The following is a 24,151-nucleotide window of genomic DNA, read 5'->3' as shown; positions in this document are numbered from 1 at the left end:
AAAACTAATAACGATTTGTAGTTTGGGAGCAGGAAGTAATTTATGGTAAGCTCTGTTTTAGATATCGAGAGTATTTAAGAGCTTTACTTTTAGATTAGCTTGTGCAAAGTGGAGACTGGCAGCTTTGTGGCACTCCTGCATCTTATTGCTTAAACATCATGGGTTGTAGGTGATGTCCTTTAACCTTTTAGATGGGGGCTCTACCACCTCCATGTATTCAAAGCTTGGCCATCTGAATCATTTGTAAAACCTATACCCAACTTAAGGAAAGTACTGGTTTAGTTGTGCTCATTTATTGCACACCGTTTTTAATTTCAGAATAAATTAAAAAAAAAAGAAAGGCTTCTTTTTTGTTAGACAGTATCCTGTATTTTGTTTGGTGTCATGCTCTTCAGATGAAGGTTTTGCCTGTTTCGTACCTTTTGATCCTTCTGAATTGCTTCTTGTTCTGCTTTTTAGCCCACAAGCCTCCAAACTGCGTGAGAGCTGTATAGAGCAAAAAATAGCTGGAGACAGACATGGAATGTTGTAGTGATGGGGGAAAAACTGGTGTGTTATGTGAAAAAATAGAAGGAAGGAGGGGAAAATATCTCTACAGTTTGTGTCAGGCTTCATCTCTGCACCAATTATTAGAAGATATATAGATCCCCTGCTAATTTTTATGTCTACAATGAACAGAATATGAAAATATATATTTTTTAAGTGCTATGAATACATTACTCAAGCTGTGAATTTGGCCATGTTTTCAGTTTTCCATAAAAGCAGAAATGAACTGAGAGTACCCTCATCATCTTACTTACAAATTTGAATTGGCTATGATTTATAAGGTTACACAAAATACATGCTTCTGTTGGGAGAGAGATTGTCCTTTTTAGTGCTTAGGGCATGGGTGTTGCAGGGAGTTGCTGAAAGCAATGCAGGCCATACTTCTGAGCACCAAGCTGAGGCGCTCATTGATGACTCAAAGATGTTATTAACAGCGTTATTTTGCACATAAGCATGTAAACAGGTATTCTCAAGGGGAAAGGGCTTGGAAGACTTTGCATGTTTGTTAATATTTGGCAGACTGTTTAAACAAGCAGTCAGAGTGATAGAAATATTGGCTACCTGGCATTTGATAGACCTTTTCTGAGACCCTCTCTGGGCTCATCGAAGCAGTGCATTCCCAAGATAACCTTGTGAAATACTTTCTTTTTTTTTTTTTTTTTAGTCAGAAATGGTACACTGAGGTTGGCTTCTCCTGTGTGTCTGCCATGCTACCCTTTCTTCTATGCTAAGCTATCAAATTTACCAACAAATGCAGCCATTTGTAAGTGGTGATTTAGGCAGTCCGCACTTGGTGTTTATTTACTATAACGGTGCAATAACAAAGCCTTCTTCTCTGACAGCAAGATCAATTTAAGATATTTCTGCCCTGGCTGCTCATTGATCCTTCCAAGTGCAAATGGAACTAGGAAAATAACTTTTTAACTAAATGCAAATAAATCCCAAGGACCCTTATTTCATTTTACATATCTTTTAGTGGTGAAATTAAGCTCTTTTCTTAGTGATCTTGTTCTCAGTGTGGCTCTATGAATAGTTGTATCAGCCTAGCCAGGAATATTAGTTGAGCACTGTGGTTTGTGGGCAGGAATTAGCAGCTCAGACTGGTTTGAGGGTTTGGGAAACATATGTAACCATGCCATTTCAGCCTGTGCTAAGTCTGTCCTATTGCTGAAAGAATTTTTAGGCCCTTTCCTGACACCTTCCCACCTTGTGCCCTGGTGTCAGCTGCATCAGGCTCAGAGCTGAAATCTAATGTTGCAACAAAAACAAGTTTTAATGACTGGCTTCCACTGTGCCTGCTCCCAGAGGCAGACCGGGGTGCCCCAAGGGAAGGAGAAGAAAGGGCTGCTTATCCACATCTGCAGTTCTTCTTTCTCTCCTTTGTAGCACTCTCCTCTTATTTCTCTGTTACAGACACCAGCAAAGTCGAAAGATCATTTTATCATCAGTGTTCTGCTTTAAGGTCACACATCTGCTCTGCATTCAGGATATATACTTTGTTCATTTAGGCTCAATTAGCTAGTCTATCATGTGGCAGCTTTATAAGTACAGTAATTATGTTGATTGATTTAAGCAGAAAAATTGAATTCTTCTAATTAATTTTAATTAATGTAATAATACATGTTGGCAACAAAATTAATATTATCAATTTATCATTCATAGGATGGAAGTGTAATGGGAAAAACATCCCAAACAACAAAATAGTCAGTTCTTTTCCCTAAGTTCTTCTTTCTAAACTGTTTTGTTAAATGTAATGTTAAAACAAATCCCACCCCCAAAAGTTAAGATGTGGTTCAGTATGAAATCATCAAAATGTGCTTTGTACAAAATATTTCTTGGTGACATATTCTAGATTATTAAAGCCATTATTCATAACTCCTTGGTTTGTTCAGTTACCACAGTCAGGAAACTTCTGTGCTTTGCTGTTTCTTGGCAGTGGTTCTTAAACTTGAAACTCTGTAGCTTGCCAAAATTAATGAATAAACGTGGATTTGTACTTAAACTCTTAACTGTGCATAGCAAGGCTTTAACATGCTGTAAAATCTAAAACTGTAGCATGGCATCTGAGTAGCATTAATGAATGGGCTGAGTTGCTTTTTTATTGGAAAGTAGGAGTCGTCTTCAGTTAAATAAGGTTTTAATACTGGTAATATTTGCTACTTGCAATGACAGCAAGTTTTCCTTCCTCAGAAATATTCTGTCTTTTCACTTCTGTTCTTCTAGCGTATATGGCAATGTAAATAAGTGATACAAATCCAGGCTGTGTTCGCACAGTGAGGAAGGCAGGTTGCCTAGACCAAACAGATGGACCCAATAGATGCTTGGCCTCTTAGCAGATGGCCTTCGTACTGGATCCTACGCTTCCTAATCCCAAAATAAATTTTCTAACCACCACTGCAAGTTGTTGTTTGAGGACAGGCTGACAGTTCCTCTTCCTAAAGTTGAGATCCATGCCCTTAGAGCTTAAGCAAGTAGATCGGAAGCTTTATTCCTGTATCTGTATGTTAAGCCTGCTATGCTGGGGAGGTGGGTGGTGATCGAACATGTTGACATAGATGATAAAAAAAAGACATAAGTATTTGCTAAAACTCCTCTTGGGCTTAGTGTTGGTGTTAGTGACCATGCTGCCTCAGATAGCTAAGAGGTGAAGATCATTAGTTGTAGGCAAAATTGGCAGGGCACTGCGTTAAAGACATCCGATGAGCCAACCAGACAGAGGACTGAATGCTGTTTGTGTTGGAAGATGATACACCTCCAGAAGGATGTTTCTGGCAGCAAATGTGCTACTCTCACAAGTATGTTTGTATCCAAAGGACTACTAAAAAAGAACAATTACAAGTAAATAACCTTTATTTCTACACCCTTATTTCACTGAAAGCACACTTTGGAAGTGTAGCATGGTGGATGCTTCCAAAATACTGGTGGTCTGTTATTCTGGTGGTGTTTGGGTTGTACTGAAGGATTAGCCAGGTAAAGGACTGATGCTGGGCATTGCTCCATCACTACAAATATGTCTATTGTCCTTTCATTGGAAGAATGTTGGAGTTCTGGTTGGTGACCCCCAGATATCTGTAGGACAGGACTATTCTTAATACTACTCACTGGCAGCATGGCTGTATTGATGAATTACTTCCTTTCACATTCCTGGTAGTTTCCCTATGTCTGTATCCATCTTACATTTTGATGAGTATTTCGGAGCAGTGAAGTTTGTTTTTCTATGCGTTCTGATTTTCTTTAAAACCAACTACCAGCAACTGATTTGCTTTTCACAAAGCCATTAACACACTTTCTATATGCAAAATAAAAACCTGTCTTAAGCATTGACATTGAGGGCCCCCTCCAGACTCATTTTATGAGCTGTGGAAGCTGTATATTGGTTTGCTGGAGTCAGACTGAGGAAACATGACAAAATATGTGGCATGAGAGCAATTCTTAAACCGTGAAAAACTGATTTAATATTTTTTAGTCTCGTTTAATTGTTATCAGAGGTGACCGCTGTCATGAGCGATTTGGCCAAACTGCTAACTGCTACCTTGGACTTTTGGAGGGCAGACTTTGTATTGTTCAGGAGACTGGTAAGGGAGGGTCCCTTGGGATTTGGTCTTGGAGGGTAAAGGGGTCCAGGAAGGCTGGTCGCTCCTCAAGAAGGAAGTCCTGAAGGCGCAGGAACAGGCTGTCCCCCTGAGCCGCAAGATGAGCTGGCAGGGAAGGAGACCAGCATGGATGAACAGGGAGCTTTTCCTGAGGCTCCAGGAGAAAAAGAGAATCTACCTCCTGTGGAAGAAGGGACAGGCAACTCGGGGAGAGTAGAAAGAGGTTGTTAGGATGTGCAGGGAGAAAATTAGAAAGGCAAAGGCCCAGCTCGAACTCAGCTTGGCTACTGGGATAAGAACGAACAAGAAACTCTTTTACAAATATATTAACAGTAAGAGGAGGACCAAGGAGAATCTCCATTCTTTACTGGACACGGCTGGGAATGTGGCCACTGAGGACAATGAAAAAGCTGAGGTTCTCAATGCCTTCTTTACATCTGTCTTTAAAAGTCAGACCAATTATCCTCAGAGTACTCTACTCTCTGACCTGGAAGTCTTGGATGGGGAGCGGAATAAACTCCCTACGATTCAGGAGGAAATAGTCAGAGACCTACTACTCCATCTGGACTGCCATAAGTCCATGGGGCCAGACAAGATCCATCTGAGAGTACTGAGGGAGCTGGCGGAGGAGATAGCCAAGCTGCTTTCCATCATCTATCAGCGTTCCTGGTCAACTGGAGAGGTCCCAGAAGACTGGAGACTTGCCAATGTGACTCCCATCTACAAGAAGGGTTGTAAGGAGGATCCGGGGAACTACAGGCCTGTCAGCCTGACCTCAGTGCCAGGGTAGGTTATGGAGCAGATTGCCCTGAGGGAGATCACGCAGCATTTGCAGGACAACTGGGGGATCAGGCCCAGCCAGCATTGGTTTGTGAAGTGCAGGTCCTGCTTGACAAACCTGATCTCCTTCTATGATTGAGTGACCCGCCTGGTGGATGAGGGAAAGGCTGTTGATGTGGTCTACGTAGACTTCAACAAAGCCTTTGACACTGTCTCCCACAATATTCTCCTGGAGAAGCTGGCAGCCCGTGGCTTGGACAGGTACACTCTTTGCTGGGTAAGGAGCTGGCTGGAGGGCTGGGCCCAGAGAGTGCTGGTGAATGGAGTTAAATCCAGCTGGCAACTGGTCACAAGTGGTGCTCTCCAGGGGTTGGTGCTGGGGCCTGTCCTTTTCAGTATCTTTGTTGATGACCTGGATGAGGGCATCGAGAGCATCCTCAGTAAGTTTGCAGATGACACCAAGCTGGCAGGAAGTGTTGATCTGCAGGAGCCTTTTTTGTTCATCTGTTGAAACAGTTAAATATATGTTTGAGAGTGTTAAAGCAGTGGAAATGAAAAGAAAAATTAAAATGGTGACTTTTCTCTCAAAATCAAATAGTACTCGAAGTCATCCGGACTTTAGGAGCAGATATAATTCTCTACGATCTTGTTAATTACTCTTGTATTGATAATGCTGTTTCATGCCCTTAAAATGTGGAGGCAGATTGCTCAGTGCAGTGAATTGTCATAGTCCCACTGAAGGGAGGGGAACCAGCTGAAGTTCTGCCAAGTCTTTGCTTTCTATTAGCTGTAAAATCTCTCCTTCCTTAGTATAACAATGAAGAATCTATTTGAGCACATTGCCAGCTTTTTTTCTTCATTCAGACTTCCACATGTGCTGTGGGACTGAAGTGTACATTTAGGTGAGGTTAATGCCCTTGAAGCACACAGTGCTTCCCTTTATTTTTTCCTTTGAGATCAGGCCTTCTTTCCCTAGGCAAATAAAAGGTCATTTCTGCACTTCCAACACAGTCTGTTAGCTGGTCATTTAAAGAAACAGATTATTTTTCTTTCTTTCTCTTACACCCTTTAGTGTCTACCAGTTCCCACCATTTATTCCTCTCATGCACTGGTCTGTCTGAGCATCACATTGACTGGTCAGCTTTTTTATTGTTCTCTTCAACGTTTCTCTGGGTCCCCCTTTCCCTCCTCTTGAGAGGATGTCTGCCTTCTAGCCATTCATTTCTTTATTGGTAGTGTCAACATGGCAAAAGAAACTTTTTTTCCCCCTTTGACAAATTTGCAGTCTAGACAGTGTGCAAATAAAGTGAAGGATGTAGGTTACAGAAAGCATGACTGACTGGAGAAGAGCAGCCATCAGCCATCCATACCATGTTTAAAAATGTTCTGTGGGAAATGCTTTGTCCTGTAGTTCCATATTCCCAAGCTGAACTCCTTAATTACACACATCTTCCATTTAGCACATTGAAAATGTATTTAGCTAAGGAATAAGAGAGGCCCTGTGAGCTTCATCCTTTCCCCCTTCCTTTTCTTCCAACTCCCAGTATCATATTCAGTGTGACTGTCAGGGAGCTGAAGTTACAGCTGTGTGCTGGTTGCCTCCCCATCTCCAAGGCCCATAAATCCTTTCAGCTCTATCACGTGAGTGCTATTGCCAACACAATGCTCCTGATCAATGCACTGTGAAAATTCTTGCTGCTGCCTTCATTTCCTCTCACGTGGACTGCTGTAACTCACAGCTCCTGAGCACTTGCCCTGTAGGAATGGTACTGGTGCAGCTAGTTACTGCCTGGAGCAGCTGTTACACCCTGCCTCATGACCATCGTGCGCTTCTATTCCCAAGATGTGTGGATGCTTCAGCTGTATTGAAAAACTTGAACTTGTTTGCATATTTTCACTGATTCCTTCTAAATGATGCTGCGCTGATAACAGCTAACTGCTCCCCAGGCCCCAGGAGTTGCAGTGCCTGTCAACTTCCACTCTGTTACTGTAAATTCTTTCTTTTGCTTCTAATTTCAAATTTGTTTCTCTTCAGATCAAAGGTTCTGTGGGCAAATCTCCAGAGTGATTAAAAAGAAATTCTATTAGGTGGGTGGAAATCAAATGGATTCTAAGGATTTGGACAGAGAGAAAGGTTGTATTTTTATAAATGTGGAAATTGATGCCGTTTAATTCTGCTGCCTGGGACATACATGATTAATGTCATTGAAGCTGATCACCATTAGACCTTCATATCTGCACTGCTTTGAACTGAAGCATTTTAATTTAAATTCATCACTCCTTATTCTTTTGCATGTACTGCTAAAAATCTAAGGACTGCAGAGTTTAGCAAAAGGAAACCAAGTTGCTGAACTTGTCATGGGCTGTGCTTCCAACAATGACCTTCAACTTCACACCTGTAGTTGCTCACCTACACTCAGCTGCAGACACAAATGTCACCATTTATACGTGTAACTACGTACAGGCACTGTGAGACAGAACCTTTCAGTATTGGCATTAGATTTCAAACATGTCTTACTTGGCTTCTGTCAAAGCTATGCCTAAAGCCGTGCCAGATGTTCAGCGGCATGGACGGCCGCGTGGTAGCACACAGACCTCTGCTTTTTCCATCTCTGATCCATGGCTGTGGGTGTAGCCACAGCTCTGGGTTGGGGTGGGCAGGCATTCTTGCACTCCTTGGTGAACTTGCCCGATTTTCACTCTCAGGCCTAGTAAAAATAAGGCCTCCAACGCTCTGCTAAGAACTTCAGGCATTGCACTTGCACAGATAGGCAAGGGGAAAACAGGATTTTTCTTGAAAGGAGTAGTAGAAAACGAAGCCAAATGAGGAGAAATCCTAAAAGTATATCTCCAAGTGTCTGAACCTTTCTTTTCTTTTGGCTCAAAGCTTGCTTTCTGAGGTATGTTTGGTGATAAGACTCAAACTTACTTACCAAGGAGACAAATGGTGGGTGTCACCGTGTGGCAATCCACATCAACCGTGTGAACATTCGAAAGCATTTCCTTCAGGGCTGTTTGCCCCAGGAAGAGAGTGCTCAGGAGTGTTTACTGGCGGAAGATCTGGCCTGTGACCAAGTAGCACCAGCTTGGTATGTGAGACTGGGGAATGCTACCATCGTATCCTGTGAAAAACAGGATGCGGGTGGGCACCTCCCTGCTCCCTCTTATCTGCTGGCAAGGCCCGGAAGATGGGTTTTCTGCTGGGATCCCAAAGCCGGAAGCTGCCACTCCAGAGAGAGCTGACTCAACCACTAGCTGTCACTCCAAAGAGAGCTGACTCGACCAATTTGGACTTATAAATAAGTTCGTACTGCTGTTGGAGGTTGTCATCGACCAAAGGGGTCGTCGACCAAAGAGGTTGGTCAACCAAAGCGGTTGGCAACCGAACAACAAGCCCTGATGACCCATCACCTGAGAAGATCAATGTCGGCACTACAAACAACGCTGGACCCCTGGTGGTGACTATCTCTCTTGCTTTCTACAAAGACTCCTTGCTTTTTCATCTCTTTTCTATCGCCCACCTTCCCTTCCCCATCTCCCTAAGCTACTAGGATTTGTAATAAACTGGTCGGGCTAACATTTGACCCGTTGTGTCTTAATCTCGCCGTCGGGTATACATATATTAAAAGAACCCGTTCTCCCTCCTGTAAATTGGAGCGAGACACCAAGTAGGGCAAATTAAAGCGCTATAAATACAGACTATTTTAACATGTACTGAATTAAGCTGTGGGGAATCTCTTAGAAAGTATATTCAGTAAGAACGTCCTGCATCACTTCCCTGATGCATGTGTAATGTAGTTTTCATAGGACTGGTAAAAACATGAAGCAGAAAAAGGCTGAAGGTACGACCTTTTGATGTGGCTTAACGTGCATACCTTTTCCAGTCATAGGGTGTTCATGTGATTGAGATAATTATTGAGAAATGAGTAAGTATGTTACAGACAGATTCAAATCACTCTGTGCTTGTTGCAATAATTACAGTGAGCATCGAAGTTGCTGTCTTGTAAAATGCGTACAGATGGCTCAAAGTGTCCTTGTATTCATTGACTGAATCCACATTTTCTTCATCTGCTTTCATAACACAAGGGGCATCTTTAAAATAAAGTATCCAGTCTTTGAAGGCTTGAGTAATTGTTTCACTGCCTTCATTTTTCCTGTTGTTTCCTTGCAGGTCAAGGCAACGGATGCAGATGCTGACAAGTTCGGTGAAATTGAATATTTACTCTATGATGGATTCCATTATCATGAAAAATCCAAAGCTTTCCAGATTGATCCACGTACTGGTCAAATCTGTGTCTCTCAAGACATTGACAGAGAAGGAGATCCAACTACTTACAATCTATTAGTAAAAGCTACAGATGGGGTAAGTTTCTAAGAAGAACAGGCCATTTCTTCAGACTAAGGAATAGAGAATTCTTTTTGGTGGGACAGCACCTTCTTTTTCCAGCAGAAGTTTATGTGACCATTTTGGAATTTCTCTGAGATGTTATTTCTGTCTTCAAAATTCCTTTCTAGGCAACATTTGATAGTATACATATGAGTATAGATTTCCAAGCCTTGGAGAATAAAGCAGTCAATAATACAATGTATAACATCAGAATATGATATAATTTGCTGTAGCTCATCACTTCATTTTTCTCTCGTGGATCCAATGCTGATTTTGTGCAAGGCCTCACATGTTTTGCAGCTGCATGATAAACATATACAAGTGGAATATCAAAATTAATCTTATCATCAGGTCTATGGGAGGGCTGAACAGCAGCACTGAAAGTCTGATGAGTTTCTCATATGCGCTTTTGGTCCGGCCCAGAAGGTTATTCTGAACATGTAAAAAGGAAATAGGTTTACATGAAAGTGATGGATGCATTTTTCGGTCAAATCATTGCTGTGGCTGTAGAAAAGCAGGCAATGCGCTGAAACCATAGATTATTACATTTTTTAAGATCAGTCTGTGATTTATACTCATTTAGGGACCATGAATTTTTCTGAATTTCAGTACTGGGGGAGGGATTCAATTTCTGATCACCTTTGGCAGGCAGGACGCGATCTTTTTTACTGGAACCCAGCACTTTATAGCTCCTGTTGATTACACTTCTAAAAATTAGGTCATCTGACACTGCCATTTTAAAACACCTAAAATCACTACTTGCTTTCCAAACATTTGGCGTTACCTGAGCATGTGCTTTGGCACCATCCACCTCCACAGCAGAGCTACAGTGGGATATTTTGTCTCCTGGCATTCTGCTGCTGATGGCGATGGATTGAACATGTTAGGTACGTAGTTCAAAGTGGAGTCATTGACCAGGGGAGAAATGCATACAGCCGAGTCATAAAAGAGTGAAGTGTCAGTGCTGACAAAGGGGAGGGAGAGATGAAGAGGAGAGAAAATAATAGTTAAGTAGAAATGAGGAGGAAAACACTTCATTTTCCAGGTGGTACTCAGCTTATCTTACAGCACAGCTATCGGTTTCTTCCACCTGTTTGTGCCTACTCAATTACATGCTTTTGGAGCTTGTCAGTCATCTCTTTTATGTGCTATTTACAAGTGGTAATGGGAGAACTGAAATTGTACATGGGTGCCCATGGAGAGACAGGTGTGAAACACATTCTGTTTAACTGGTGTTAAATAAACATCCTGTGAGAGCTTGTGGGAGCTTTGCTATGAGTTGCATGGGGACAAGGCGGGTCATAGTGCTAGTGTTAGCTGTTTAAGCAGCATTTGTTTTGATCCCAAAGCCACTTACTTCACATACGTCTTTGATACTCCTCCACGAAATGTGTTTATACAGAAAGAAGTCATGTAGATTGCTTATAGAAATGTGCTAGCACTCTATCCTGTGGCATCTGCATTTAGCCCTACTTTTGGATCTTTGAGGTTGCGGCAGACAGAGAGACTGCTCCTGTGGTAAGGGTTGCAGTCCCCTGATCCGCACAGTAGTGCTGCCTGGTCCTGCTCCAAGTCAACCTGTGCTGCCAGCTCCAGCTGCAAACAGCTGTGTCAGGCACTTGTGTCTCATCAGAGAGTCCACTAGACGTTTTGGGAAGCTTTGAACTCCTTGTCAGCTACAAAAAATTCTTACAATCGTGTTAACATGCCACTGCTTTTCTCACAAAAAAAAAAAAAAAACCTCAGATCAAGTTGCTTTGCTTGGGAAACCTTCACAAATGTTTGAGAGATTTAGATTGAATTTACAGTGGAAAGCCAAGTCTTAGAAAAGGAAAATATGGAAAAATGGGAACTCTAGTTAAAGTGTTTGTGTTTTCAAGTGTGGTATAGGGGACAAAAGTGATATAGGGGACAAAATGTATTCTCTGATTAATACTTTTTCTTTTTGAACACATGCAAATTACATATGATTAGCTACTTACGCTTGTTTTTTTGTTTGCTTTTGAAACATGACTGAAGGATACTCTACACTGTGTTTTTTCCTACTTCTTCTGGAGTCTCCAAACTGTTACACATACACGTTTATGCTTCCATTATTCCTTTTGTACACTTCTGTCCCAATCTTTAACATGAATTCATTGTCATACCGGAAAGCTTTTTTCCATGCAACATTCCACAATAACTGAGAAAGGCCTGATGACCTATATACTTGCACAGGTTCCATCAGAGATGCCAACTCCAGCAGTAAGCATCTCTCTAGTTAATATAGTGCATATACCAGTCTGCTATTTCTCTTCATCAGTCTGGCAAGCAGTTTCAAAACCTGCAGAGGACAGGCAGGATGTTCTTCCGTTCTTCATGCCCCACTGCATCCTCACAGCGGTGGGATTGCATGCATCAGTATGAGCTTGAATTTGTCTAATCTCAGATGGATCCCTATGGGTCCTGCTATCCTCTGGTGTTTCATATGCTCATCAGCTAATCTGGGCTGCTGCTTGTGTGCTCTCCCATTGCAAGCTGCCAGCAGACAATGACACAACTGCAAAGAGCTCCTTTAGTATGTGTGGGTTGCAGGATAAGTGTGGTACTCAGGGTCAGAGGGAGCAAAACAGCCTGCAAGTGGTGTGTTGGACCTTTTACAGTGATTACACAGCAGCTGAAAAACTTGAAGATCTTGCATTCCATGTAAAAGAAATGAGAATGCTTATTTTCATCTGTGGTTGACCAGTAGTAAGATAAGAAGGCAGTGATGTATTTTCTAGGTTTCTGAGTTGTAAGTCTTTCCATCTTTTTCTGGGAAACTTTTTGAATAAATAATTTTTTTTGTATGCTTAAAACTTTCAAAATCAGATTCACTTGTAGAAACTAGAATAAACTAAGATTTTTAAGTACAGTTCTTTTAAGTAGATCAATAATCATATCTAATTGCATACACAAGTGCATCCGCTAAATAGAAAGGCACAAGGAGATTATGATCACATCTGTACTGCATACTTAGGGTGGTTACCTTCTGCATTTACTCAGGATATGTGTGGCCTTACGCAAATGGGTGTTGTCATTTACTCCTTTCTAAGAAGTATTTTTCAAAATCCAGCTTAAATGCATTAAGAATGTTTGTTTGCATAGGCAAAGTGCACATATTTGAAAAATTAAGAACAGAGAAAAGATTGAGCTCCATGTCTTGTACAAAAACTGACCTTGCTGTCACAGAACACTTTGTTAAAGCTGCCTTATAATGCTGACTGCAGTACTGTGCCAGGGTTCCTTCTACACCATGTGTTTGGTATGTAATTGCATGTAATACCTTCAAGGTCTGTTGTGTGCAATAGGAGCTTTAACATACCAAGGGACAAATAAGTAAACAGCACACCTGAACAGTGAGAGGATTTTTTTATTACTGTTTAATATTTTAAAATATTAATAATTAATAATTCTAACATACTAATACTGATATGTTTTTCTTTAAAAATAATAACAAAGCCACACAAAAAGAAAGTCATAATTTTGTCATAATAAACACTTAAACTCATCCAGTTTAGTCAGTTGGTATTTATTTCTATTCTGAATAACTTCTAAGAATATTGAAACCACAATGGCTTTTCCACTGTCTTTGCACATAGAGAAATATTTTCTTCTTTATCCTTCTTGTTTTTCAATAGGCCATGCTGCCTGTGCACTTTTCTTTGTCTTTTACACTGAAGCAATTAAATGTAGAGATGAGCGCTTCACACTCGCGTGCAAAGCTTCTAAAGAAATTAGCGCTTTTAAAATAATTGGCACAGTCTCTCCATTTTGACAGCGTTGCGACTTGATGGTGACATACCATCTTTAAGGTTTAACAAAGAAAAGAATGTCTTCATGTCACAGTTGAGCTGGGAACAGCATCATTCACTGACAAAAGTGTTGGAGGCTGTAGTGGAAATCTTGACAGATTCTTAAGTGTTTTACAGAGCCAACAAGGAGAAATACAGCTATTCTAAACATCACCATTTCTACTTAATAAGCTAAAGAACCTCTCCTGTCAAAGGCAGAATGGTTATTTATTTATTGGAAGCAGCATGAAAAGGTGTACTGGTAGCTTTCTATTTTCCAACAAATTTGGTCCTGTCAAAGAAAATAAAAATTTACTTGAAGTTATTTTGCCTTGGTAGTAGCATCTTATGCCCCATCCTTATTCCGTGGGTCAAAGAAATCACAGGATTCTGATGAAGAAGCTGATGTGGGTTTTTGTCACATCAAATAGCACAACGGTAGTTAAAATATTTGAACACTTGAGAAACAGTTTCAAAATGAACAACTGTGGCTTTCTGTTTGTTGCTTTTAATATGTTTTGACAAATGTTATTTTCTGTCAGCAAAATACTTGTTTAAATCAGCCTTCATATTTTGGAAGTCCTACTTTGTGTTAGCTTCTGAGTAGATGAAGTATATCCAGAGGTTAGAAAAAGAAGCACCTTATTTCTTCTCATTCAGGATGTTCCTTAAAAATTTTCATATGCAGAGCAAGAGCTGTGCCATAACTAGGTTAATATTGCTCTTGACTCGTGTGAAAGAATACATTGCTGCTTCAGGAAGAGCTTGTCCTGAATCTGTCATAAAATTTGGTTTGTCTTTTGAGAGATTAAGTAATAGGTTTCCAACTTGCTTCTCCCATACAGTTAGAGTGAATCAGTTTTCAAAGATTTTAGTCTTCACACAGCTCTTTATGAGAAATTTAAATTGGCTGAAGAGGGCATTTTTTTCATGTCTGTTAGTAATACTGAGACTTGGAAGAAGCAGTTTAACTCATGAATTGAGGCAGTTTGATTTCATGCTGTTCTAACCTTTGCCTCTTTCTAGATGTTTTTTTTTATTCTTGACCTCGCTTCTTCCTTGGCCTGTTTCCCTTAGAAATGTTTCTGATTCCTGTCTTTCTGATTCCTGTCTTTAAGTTCCTGAAAGCTGTGAAGCCACAGCCCCAAGGAATCTTCTGGCAGTGGGCTTCTACAGAGCATGTAGGTCTCCTTCTTGTGTGGGGGTTTCCCTCTTGTGCAGGGGTTTCCTTCCCATAGAGATCACAATACCGGAGAAGCACTCACTCTGCAGTGAAAATGGGAATCTAGGGAGAATGATAATAGTATTTCTCCCTCGGGTTCAAGTCTGATCCTTTGGAGATAATAAGCAAATCCCAAAAAAGTTTGAGACATACTGCAAGCCTAAAGTAATATCCATTTGGAACCACTGGATGATTTCTATGAAGTCTGGGTTTAAAAGTAACTAACACATAGGATTAGGTTGTGGAGATGTGCAGCATAGTTGTTTTTTAATATTACTGCTACTTTGACTGCAAAATGAAGTTTGGACTTGCTTAGCATAGCTTGTCATTTGTACTTCCCAGCATGCCATCTGTGTCAGCGGTTTTGGTAGGTGCCTAACAGATCCAAGCACCATGCTCTCAGCCTGACTTTGAAGCACACAGGATCCTTCCTCCATCTGTGCATTGCTGTGGTGTGCATGGTGTGTGCAAGGTGCGTGAGTGTGCAATCCTTTATGCTTACATAATTCTTCAGGCAGCAGTGTGACAGGTAGGATTTTGTCTGTCCTGCATTGGTCTGCTCTCAACACGTCTTCCTAATCAATATTGAAAAAGTCTTGCATGCACTGTTGCAACGGTCATGCTTTTAAATCTGAAAGATTCATAGATAGAAAAAAGCTATTAAACCCTGACTTTGATCTCTGAAGAAATAGATGAGGTATAAGGTGATTTCCGTATAAAAAGGTGTGAAGTCAGACTAGCAGACTTCACAGTTGCAAGAAGTTGAACCTCTGTCTGTATTGTTAGGGAGGATGCAGGTGTTGTTCTGAGCATGTAGCGAGCCTGATGTCCATATTTTGGGTTGTACATACCTTATGCTATTTTTAATAGACATTTTCATTGTTCAGTAGTGTTGCAGTGTGTTCTTTAATGATGTATTGAAGCCAGATCTGTCATTCTATTGCATACGTTTGTGATACTGAAATATTTTTCTGATTTGTCTAACAGGGTGGGCTGGGTGCCCAAGCTTTTGTTCGCATTGAGATTGAAGATATTAATGATAACCAACCTGTTTTTGAACAAACCATCTATGTGACAAGCATCAGCAGTTGCACAGAACCAGGAACAGAGATCATCAATGTTGTTGCCACAGACAGAGATTCAGGAATATATGGAGCTGTCACGTATGAACTGGTCCCAGGAGAATTTTCTTCTTTTTTCACAGTGGACACTACTACAGGTACTGTGTATAATTCAGGACTATAATTATACAAATATATTTTCCTTGAAGGTTGGTTTGGTTAGTTTTATTTTTGTTGTTGTTTTGCTTTGTTTTTTTTTCCACCTGGAATCACATAATACAGATGAAACTTAAATTTTTCATCAGGGGATGGAGAATTTAGGTTCAACATGAAGCTTTTGCATTCACTGGAATAAACAGGAAAACAGGAAACTACAATATATGACAAGCAGTTATGTCCCTTCTCCATTGTTTTCAGACAGAAATCCACTCATTGTTATAAGAAATAAATAAAATGACTTTTTACAATAATATTGGAATTCCTCAAATTTTTAGATTTATCTTTGAGAAGCGAAGACCTCTTGAAATGTTTCTTCTTTCATTTCATCTCTCCATTTCTGTCCTAATCTTTCCACATATTGTGCTAAAGTATGTCTTCCATTCTTCTTGAAGTCTTAAAACATCCATCCGCCTCCCTGTGTGACTTGATGATTAGCTACAGAAGTGTCTTTTTCTGCCTTTTTTTTTCTGGTATGACCCTTCCCCCTTCTGGTTTCTGGAAAGAAGTTCAATGAAGCTGTGACAGTGAGGGCAAGAACACAATTTTGGCATAGCCAAATCGAGATGAATATTTTCTAAGCCGGTTTGAATCTGGCAGATTGATTTTCTTTTTCAATAGCCACAAAGCAGCCCATGTAGTCTGCTTTCTAATCTTAAAGTAATTAGCAGTGTCAGCTGGAATGAACGTGAGCTGTGTATCCATGAAGGCCCACAGATCTTTCAGAGGGTGGTTAACACTGCAGCTTGCATTGTACTTGAGAGACAGCCCTTGCATACTGCTATGGATGTATCCTGATCAACAGTTTTGCTTCCTGATGATCTTGGCACAGGGGATTATTTTATATATATATTTTTAAGACTTTAGAGTCAGCATATTGTGTGCATAGTGTGCATATATTTGCTGTTTGACATATGAGCCACTATAAATCTCTGTTCTTTCAAAATATTGCCTGTTTTTACCTTATTGTACATTCCCCAAATATTCTGATGAACAGAAGAATCCAGTCTTCTTAGGAATTCGGCCTGGTTGACTTGGCTATTTCAGAATTTACTTTAACTGTGGACTTCTACTGCCTGTCAAATCAGATTCTCTAGGGCATAACTTTTGCCAAACATATATGGGTCAATCAGTAATTAGAGAGCTGGATCTCCACAGGCATTTAAGTGGTCATTTAAAAACTGCACCAGTAGGCTTGTCAGAGAGCCCACATGGACTGTGCTAGAAGAATTGGCTGTGCAGCAGTTCTTCCTTCTGAAAAGGGTTCTTCCTCAGATTGGGACATTTCAGGCCTTTTTTTCCAGTTTTGGCACTTTGTGTAGGACGAATGTCATCCATAATCATGAAGACTATATTAGACGCCGGTATCTTGCAGATCTATCATAGTGTTTTATCAAAGGCAGACCAAGTTCAGGGTGAAGTAATGTGAGGTCATTACTGACATTTCATGATGAGAAAAGCATTTAGGTTAGAGACACTGTTCAGAACATTGTAAAGCTTGGAATCTGATTGCACTTAATCAGATCTCCTGGGTAAGTCAAGAGGTCAGACCGTGTTTTGTTTTCACTTATTAATATTAATGGGGTGTGTGATTTCTGAGGAATACACATTTTCTATTTATATTCTTGCTTGTGTACCTACAACAATGCTTACGGTTAATCACTGGCAAGTTTTTCTAGTTTTTGTCCTGGTAAAGCTGTCTTTGTACACTTACAGAGGTTACGTACAAGGTTACGTGAGAGACTTTAGATTATCTAGTTATGTGGACTGCATTTTGTGAATGGAAGATGTTGTCTAAATATGACTGGAACAGCAGTTCTTCAGCAGATTGCCAAACTCACCAGCCAAACACAACACTGCTGTTTTATTTGTTTTCCTTTTAGTATTACAGGACCTAAAAGGAGGCACAGCAATGGTGCTGGAGTGCTCTATGAATTTGCCTTTCTGATAAGTTTTATTTTCAAGCAACTAATTTTTCTCAGTAGTTGAGCATTTAGGAATGAGAAGTGAAAGTTGGTGCATTCATCTTTGAGTTACTCTGTTGATCATAGCCCTGAGTGTTGCCCTGAGTGGACAGAGATATTTTCAGTATTATGAGATGTAAATTAATTACTAGTGGACAGTTTGTCACATTACACTATGATACATGAAAATCACATGCAAGATGAAACTGGAGTGCTGTTGTGAAGCAAGTGAAGCAAGTGAAGTTGGAGTGCTGTGTTAGATTACTCAATAAAGATTCACTTTTTTCCCCAAATCCCTTTTCATTTTTAGAAGAGAGATGGGTAAATTAATAAAATAAAAACTATAACTACTTCTATGGCTGGTTTATGGCAGTCACTGTGTTAAAGCAATTGTATAGATGTATCGAGAAACCCTTTTGCTGAACCATGTTCACAATACAGGTATCATACTAGCTGGTAAACCACTTACTGTATTTATCAATTATACTTTTGGTACATAGAGATTCAGGTCAGGCCACATCCAAGCTGCTTGAAGGGGTTCCATCTTTTGTTTCAAGCTCTATGACGCATGGATGTCGTATAGATAAATTCAGTGGAAGCAGGAAGGAGGAGCTTTTCATTGGTCAAACAGATATTCAGTGAAAAGGTTCTTTGAATTCTAATTCTAAAGTGTTTAGTAATGGTATTTTTTTCACTGTTTTAGTCTTTGGATACTGTATTTATTGTTTGTGGTACACTCTTACACTCTTGTAAATAACAAGCCAAATCTGCCAAAAAAGCAGATTTAAGTCCAATATTTTATCTCTTTAACAGTATCTAGTAATGAGAGCAAAGAGGAGGAGTTAAGAAAAGACTTGTGCAACATGGTTCTTTCACTGGTACATTTGCCTTGGTTTAGTAGTGTGCAATTCAGTCCTGTACTACTTCCAGTACTGTACTGCAGCACTATATGTAAATTCAATTTAGTGTCAAACTGAGTTAAAATAAACTTCTTTATTTGGTTCAGAGCACAAGAATAGATTAATTCCAGTTAAGAATGTTGACAAGTTCTGTTTTATTGAAGAAAATGGAAATGCTGTTATTTGACAGTTGCATCTTGGGAGATTTTCATTGCCTGAAACAGTCTTGTTTGTTTTTAATACAGTACAGGTTGGCAATAAAAGTTGAAGTACCAAAATTTCTTTTTTGGGAAAAAAAAAATACCTGATTTTACTCAACTCTATACTTTACAGAATGTTTAATATGTAGCAGATTGTAATATGCATCAAAGTAAAATGAGAAAGCATCCTTTTTAAAGAAAGCAAGGCTGTTTTTGTGGTGATTAATGATGTTTTCATATAGTATTGTAGGAAAAAATAGTTTATTTTTAAATTACTTTTGGCATTTTCATATGACATATAGTACATTTGCTAAACATATGAAGAGGTTCTCATAAATAACATAAAATTAGGAGTGTTTTTATTCTGGAACATTTTGAGACCACATTTTTTTAAGTGGTGTTTCTTCCATTTACTGTTTTTCTGATCTTTCACATGAAATGGATATCACATTCAGAATGCTGCAAATTAAAGGAATATATCTGAGGCGCTGGATTAGCTCAGTAAGTTTTCAGTTTTGAAGAATTTTATTCACGTTGGGACACAGAGGAATAAGTAGAGATCTCAGCTGAATAATTCATGATCATTGACCTTTATCACTGAGTTCTCATCTACTGAGTAGTAAAGGAAAAAGAAGCATGCACGTCCTTGAAGCATACAAATAAAATTTGTATAGAATCAATCACATACAAAGAGAAAAATTCCTGCAAGCTATGGGCCAAAAGCTCAACAGTGCAATAGTAGTGACATGTGTACTTGACAAAATGCAAAGTATTAAAAAAAAAAAAATTCTAACCCACTCTCCTTTCTTGTAATTCAGTCAGTGTCAGATCTCAGAAATCCACCAGACAAGACCAGCTGGGAGTGAGCTGCTGTGGTGCTGCTCTGCCACAGTTCTTGGTCTGTGAGAGGCAGCAGGTGAGAGCTGGCAGCAGGAAAAATGAGGAAGAACTGTACCCAAACCTCACATTTTGAAGGAGAGGAATAATGTGAGGTTAGTACAGTTAAGTTCAGGCAATCCACGTTTCTTTAATAGAGATTGCATAGTTCTCAAGCAGGAAGTGTTAAGAAAGAAACCACCAGTTATTGCTGGCAGTGGACATGCTCTGTTCTTGTGTTCTCTTCCATTTATTCAGAACAAGGCACTGGCCTGGCACATTGCCTTTCTCAGCAGCAGCTCAGATGGATGGGGTTTGCACCTCACTACTGCTTTTCTGTGGCTGTCCTGTTTAGTTTTCAGGGAGGTGACAGTCCTGGGGCCTTGCAGTTGGCTTCGGCAGAAAAGTGAAGGCTCTCCTTTGCGTTCTCAGTTAAGTTAAAGAAAAGAGGAAAGTGCCGAGTCACAGAAAGAACAAATAGGCTTGGCAAAATGCCTTCACTGCTAGACTGTTAAAGTGAACATAGTATGGAGTGTATGTAGTAGAAACTCAGTTTTAGAGCATTAAGATAAGCATCTGGAATTTTCTGTAATGCTCTCAATACAAGAACAGCAAATATATCTTACTGGGCTTATTATGCTTCAGTTAGTGTCTGTGCTGGAAATGTGCTATTCTGTTATTCTAAGTTACTGTTATGTTAGATTAACAAAATAGGGCCATATGAAAGGAAATGTCCAGGCGACAGCAAATCAGGTCTCTTCAAATGTGTGGGACTTTATTGACAAATTGGATTTTGTTTATTTATTTATTTATTTATTTTGCTGGTAGGGAAGAGTTACTTAAGTGTATAATAGTGCAACATAGAGAAAGCTATGTCAGTGAAACACTTGTTTATTTCTGAGTTCAGTTTAGTTTTGGTGTCCTATGATGAGTCATAAGAATCCTTGTTGCACTAACATTTGCTTTACACTAAGCCAAACAAACGAAGAAACAAACCTCACAGGACAGGACTAGGCTTGTTAGCAGGGTGAAACTGTAAGACAGTAATGGATTAACATGACTGGCAGGCAGTTCAGCATCTTCCGGTTCTCTTAATAATATGTTGTGGAAGAAGAATTTTGAGGAGCTGTTTGATTTGACAGTTTTCTGAGGAATGTGCAGCAATTATGCTTGTTGGAAGTTTGAGCTGGTTTTTTTATGTTGAAATTTAACATGGGAAGAAAAGGATCAAGCATCTCTCCATCATATTTGAAAAGTTAAGTCAAACTTTTCTTATATAAAAGCATAAATTGGTAGAGCCAGCACTCTCAGAACTTTGCCTTTGTTGAACTCTAAGCTTCTTGGAATCATTGGCAGTGATTTTTTTAAGAGTGTTGTGAATTTTGTTTGGAGTTTCTCACGGGATTGGTGGGCATTGTTTTAGGATTGACTGGGACCTGAGGACATTTACAGAGGCTACTTTATAAATATCCAAGTACTAGTTCCTTATATAGTAGGTAACCACTATTCACTGAAGTCTCAACTGCTTTTTATGTCATGAAGATTAAGCTTTTAAACATAATTTTTATGAGCTGAAGCTGCACACGTTATGCGGGTAGACTGTAAATAACACCACAGTTCCTCATTAATTCTTCCCTTTCCCCTGACAGTTGTTAAAATAGCTCTTCAAGCAGTGCATTTTGCAGAAGGTTGATATGGTTACCATCAAGAATTCAGCTTCACTAAAAAAAACCCAACATATTAAATACAGGTAAATTGCTAAAACTGCAACCTGAGTGTCAGGACACTCAGGTTCTCCCTAGGACAATGCTGTTTTTACTGTCAGTGCAAAGCCTGTCACGTGACTGTGTGTGCCCCTCCAAGGCAAATTTTCTCACACATTTCTTTGCCACACATAAAAAGCAAAGCTGTATGAATGTCTGCACTGAGAAGTTAATGTGCCAGGTTCGTCAAGACATGCTCCTAATAGGTCAGTGAGTCAGCACTGACCTACATGGTGTAAAACAGCAGGTTTAGAGGCCAGCCTTGAGGGTGAACTGGGGTGGTGAACTATGCATAGCTTTTTGCCATCTGCTTACTGTCTGAGCTGTATCAGTCCATGTCCCATCCTAGGATATTTGCTAAAGGAATTCTGACATCATTTACTGTTGTTAGGGCATTCAGTTCCATTATCTCAGAAAACATTGTTGGTGTTTGTTGACTTTATTCCTCTTCCTGTATGCTGAATTCACTTTTCTATTCTGTCAACAATGAGAAAAAATAGAAGCTAGTTGAACGAGTACATATTTCTATCTGATTTAGACTTTGTTACTGAAATTAGCTCGTCCTGATTTATCCCTTTGCTTTTGCAGTGCTTAACTAGCGAAAAATGTTTTGTTTCCCTACTAATGGCTGTAAATGTAGAGCTGTTTTTCCTTTGATTACTTGAAGTCCTCGTGGAAAATCAGGTACGTTTTTCAAGTGGTCAGCTAGAGGCTTATGTGGAAATCCTATTGGGATAACCAGCACTATTTCCACTATACAGAATGTGCATTTTGGTTATTGAGCATCCTTTGCTGATCTATGCTGCTGGTATGTTAAGATCGAACATATGATCACGGAGGAATATACTTTAAAAGAATCATTATAACTGGCTCCTGAGTTTAACCCTTGAGAAATAGCGTTTAGCAGCAAACCCACCTGGTGAGTAGAATCCGTTTCAACAAAAAAAAAAGAGTAGCAAAATCAAAGACATAAGGAATTATGCCCTTACCACCTCACCAGCAGGTGACACGGAGTCCTGTCTTTCACTAATGCGTTTTCACATTCTGGGGAAACATTGGCTTCATTTCACCTTTTGTTGTGTATAGGCACAAAGTGGAGAAGAGTAATGTCTTGGAAGTGCCTTAGCACATGTTAAGTGTGAGGAAGGTGATGCAGGTCAAAGAGCTGGCAGTCATGAGTTGGCCCTTCATTAGTACTTGCCCTCACAGTTGTACACTGAATCTCCAGATTGTTGTAACAATTTACACACACCTGTGAGCCAGAATTGATTCCAGCACACTGTCCTGCCAAATGAGGAATTACCAGAGGAAAAATCTTCAAGGCAAAATCTTCAAACCATCAGAGTTCCAGGAGGGAGGCAGTTTTTGTTCCATCCTTTGCTAAGGGGTGTTCCGAGACACTATTTATTGCTTTTAAAGTATAGATTTCAACATGGTGCTTGTCTATAGAAGTTTTTCTACTCTTCACATACATCTTGAAGTATCCAAAATGAAAATGAGATTCTTGGCCTTTTCAATAGAAACCTACCCAGTAGTGAATAGGTCAAGTTAGTCCATCTCGTGGTTTCACTTAATTTGACAGCAGCAATGTTTAAAATCCATACTTATATGTTTAACCTCTGGGAAAAAAAAGAAAAAAGATTAAAAACTTTTTTCCTTTGAGCTACAGTTGCTCAGATTACCTCAGGAAATGACAGAAGTTTATGTCTCTGGAATACTCTTTGGTTAAGCTAACTAATCAATAAAACCCAATCATCAGAAGACCAGAAAAAAAAACCCCAAACCTAAAATAAGGTTGATTCTTGGAATTGCATCAGTTATTAGCATAGGAACTGGACTGATAATGAATTCTGAATCCATCTGTATCTTTTTGAGGTTTTACTGTGGTTTGTCACACTGGAATTATTCTCTTTTGCTGTTGGTGGAAAGTGTTCTTCCTTGATCATGAAGATGCTTGGAAGGCATTTTAAGCATGTCGAGGCACAGTTTGTTATTATAATGTCCTGGCAGTATAATTGGAAAGTATACTGCATGCACATTTGAATATTTATAAGGATTTTTATGTATTTTCCGTTATTCTGCTTAAAAGTGCATTGCAGCACATTAATGTTACGGCTTCACACTGAATTTTCAGAAGGTATACTGTAGTTGAATCACGCATCGATTCTCCTAATTTTTATCCTGTTTATGTCCTGTCAGTGACATCATCCTTACTAAATCTGTCTTCAGAGCCAGGAAGCTAGAAATGTAGCTCAAAGCTTAAAAGTAGAGAGCTATGTTTTGGATGTAATCCTCACTACTGAGACTGATGTCTTTGCTCAAACAAAGCTTTCTTTGAAGTTTAGACAAGCTTTCACTGCAGAAGATGAGACAAGCTTCCTGCCATGTGCATTCTTTCTATCCCATAATAGCTAGGTACTGATGTAGATGTGGATTTCTGTAGCAATGTACAGAGTAACTGAAAATCAGGCAGAATTATTTGATATTCCTAGACTTATTTTAGCAGTCCCAAGAAAATGTATTTGGAGACAGCTAGTCTCATTCACCAGAGTTAGAGGATGCAAATATATTTATCTTAAGAAAAGTACATCCAAAGTGCTGTATTTCTGGATAGAGCATTGCATTTTCTTTTAAAGAATTACTTATTTCACGTAGTTTGGACAAAACAATTGATGGAAGCTTGCAAATTCAACAGCCCTTAGAATTTACTAGTAGAGGATATTTTAATAGAAACTTCTGATCAGACAGCAGGGGATTGTTTCCCAGATCATTTCCACGGAGCCCAATGCTCCTAAGATTTGTATTTTGGGGCTTCAACTCACTTCTGTTTGG

The 24,151-nt window shown here is 39.6% G+C and overlaps 1 protein-coding gene across 1 annotated transcript in view; it reads left to right on the top strand.

The window, feature by feature from the left end:
- Positions 1-24,151, top strand: part of DCHS2 (dachsous cadherin-related 2) — a gene marked incomplete at its 5' end in the record, with an annotated part of 94,826 nt that overhangs the window by 31,284 nt on the left and 39,391 nt on the right. Inside the window, 2 exons of the mRNA XM_021393831.1 lie at positions 9,091-9,282; positions 15,328-15,559. Of these exons, the coding sequence (XP_021249506.1) occupies positions 9,091-9,282; positions 15,328-15,559 (424 nt within the window). The remainder of the gene's footprint in view (positions 1-9,090; positions 9,283-15,327; positions 15,560-24,151) is intronic.

This window comes from Numida meleagris, chromosome 4 (assembly GCF_002078875.1).
Source record: "Numida meleagris isolate 19003 breed g44 Domestic line chromosome 4, NumMel1.0, whole genome shotgun sequence".
NCBI classification, from domain to species: Eukaryota; Metazoa; Chordata; class Aves; order Galliformes; family Numididae; genus Numida; species Numida meleagris.
Note: the sequence above shows the minus strand (reverse complement) of the source record. Positions and strands in the feature narration are given on the sequence as shown.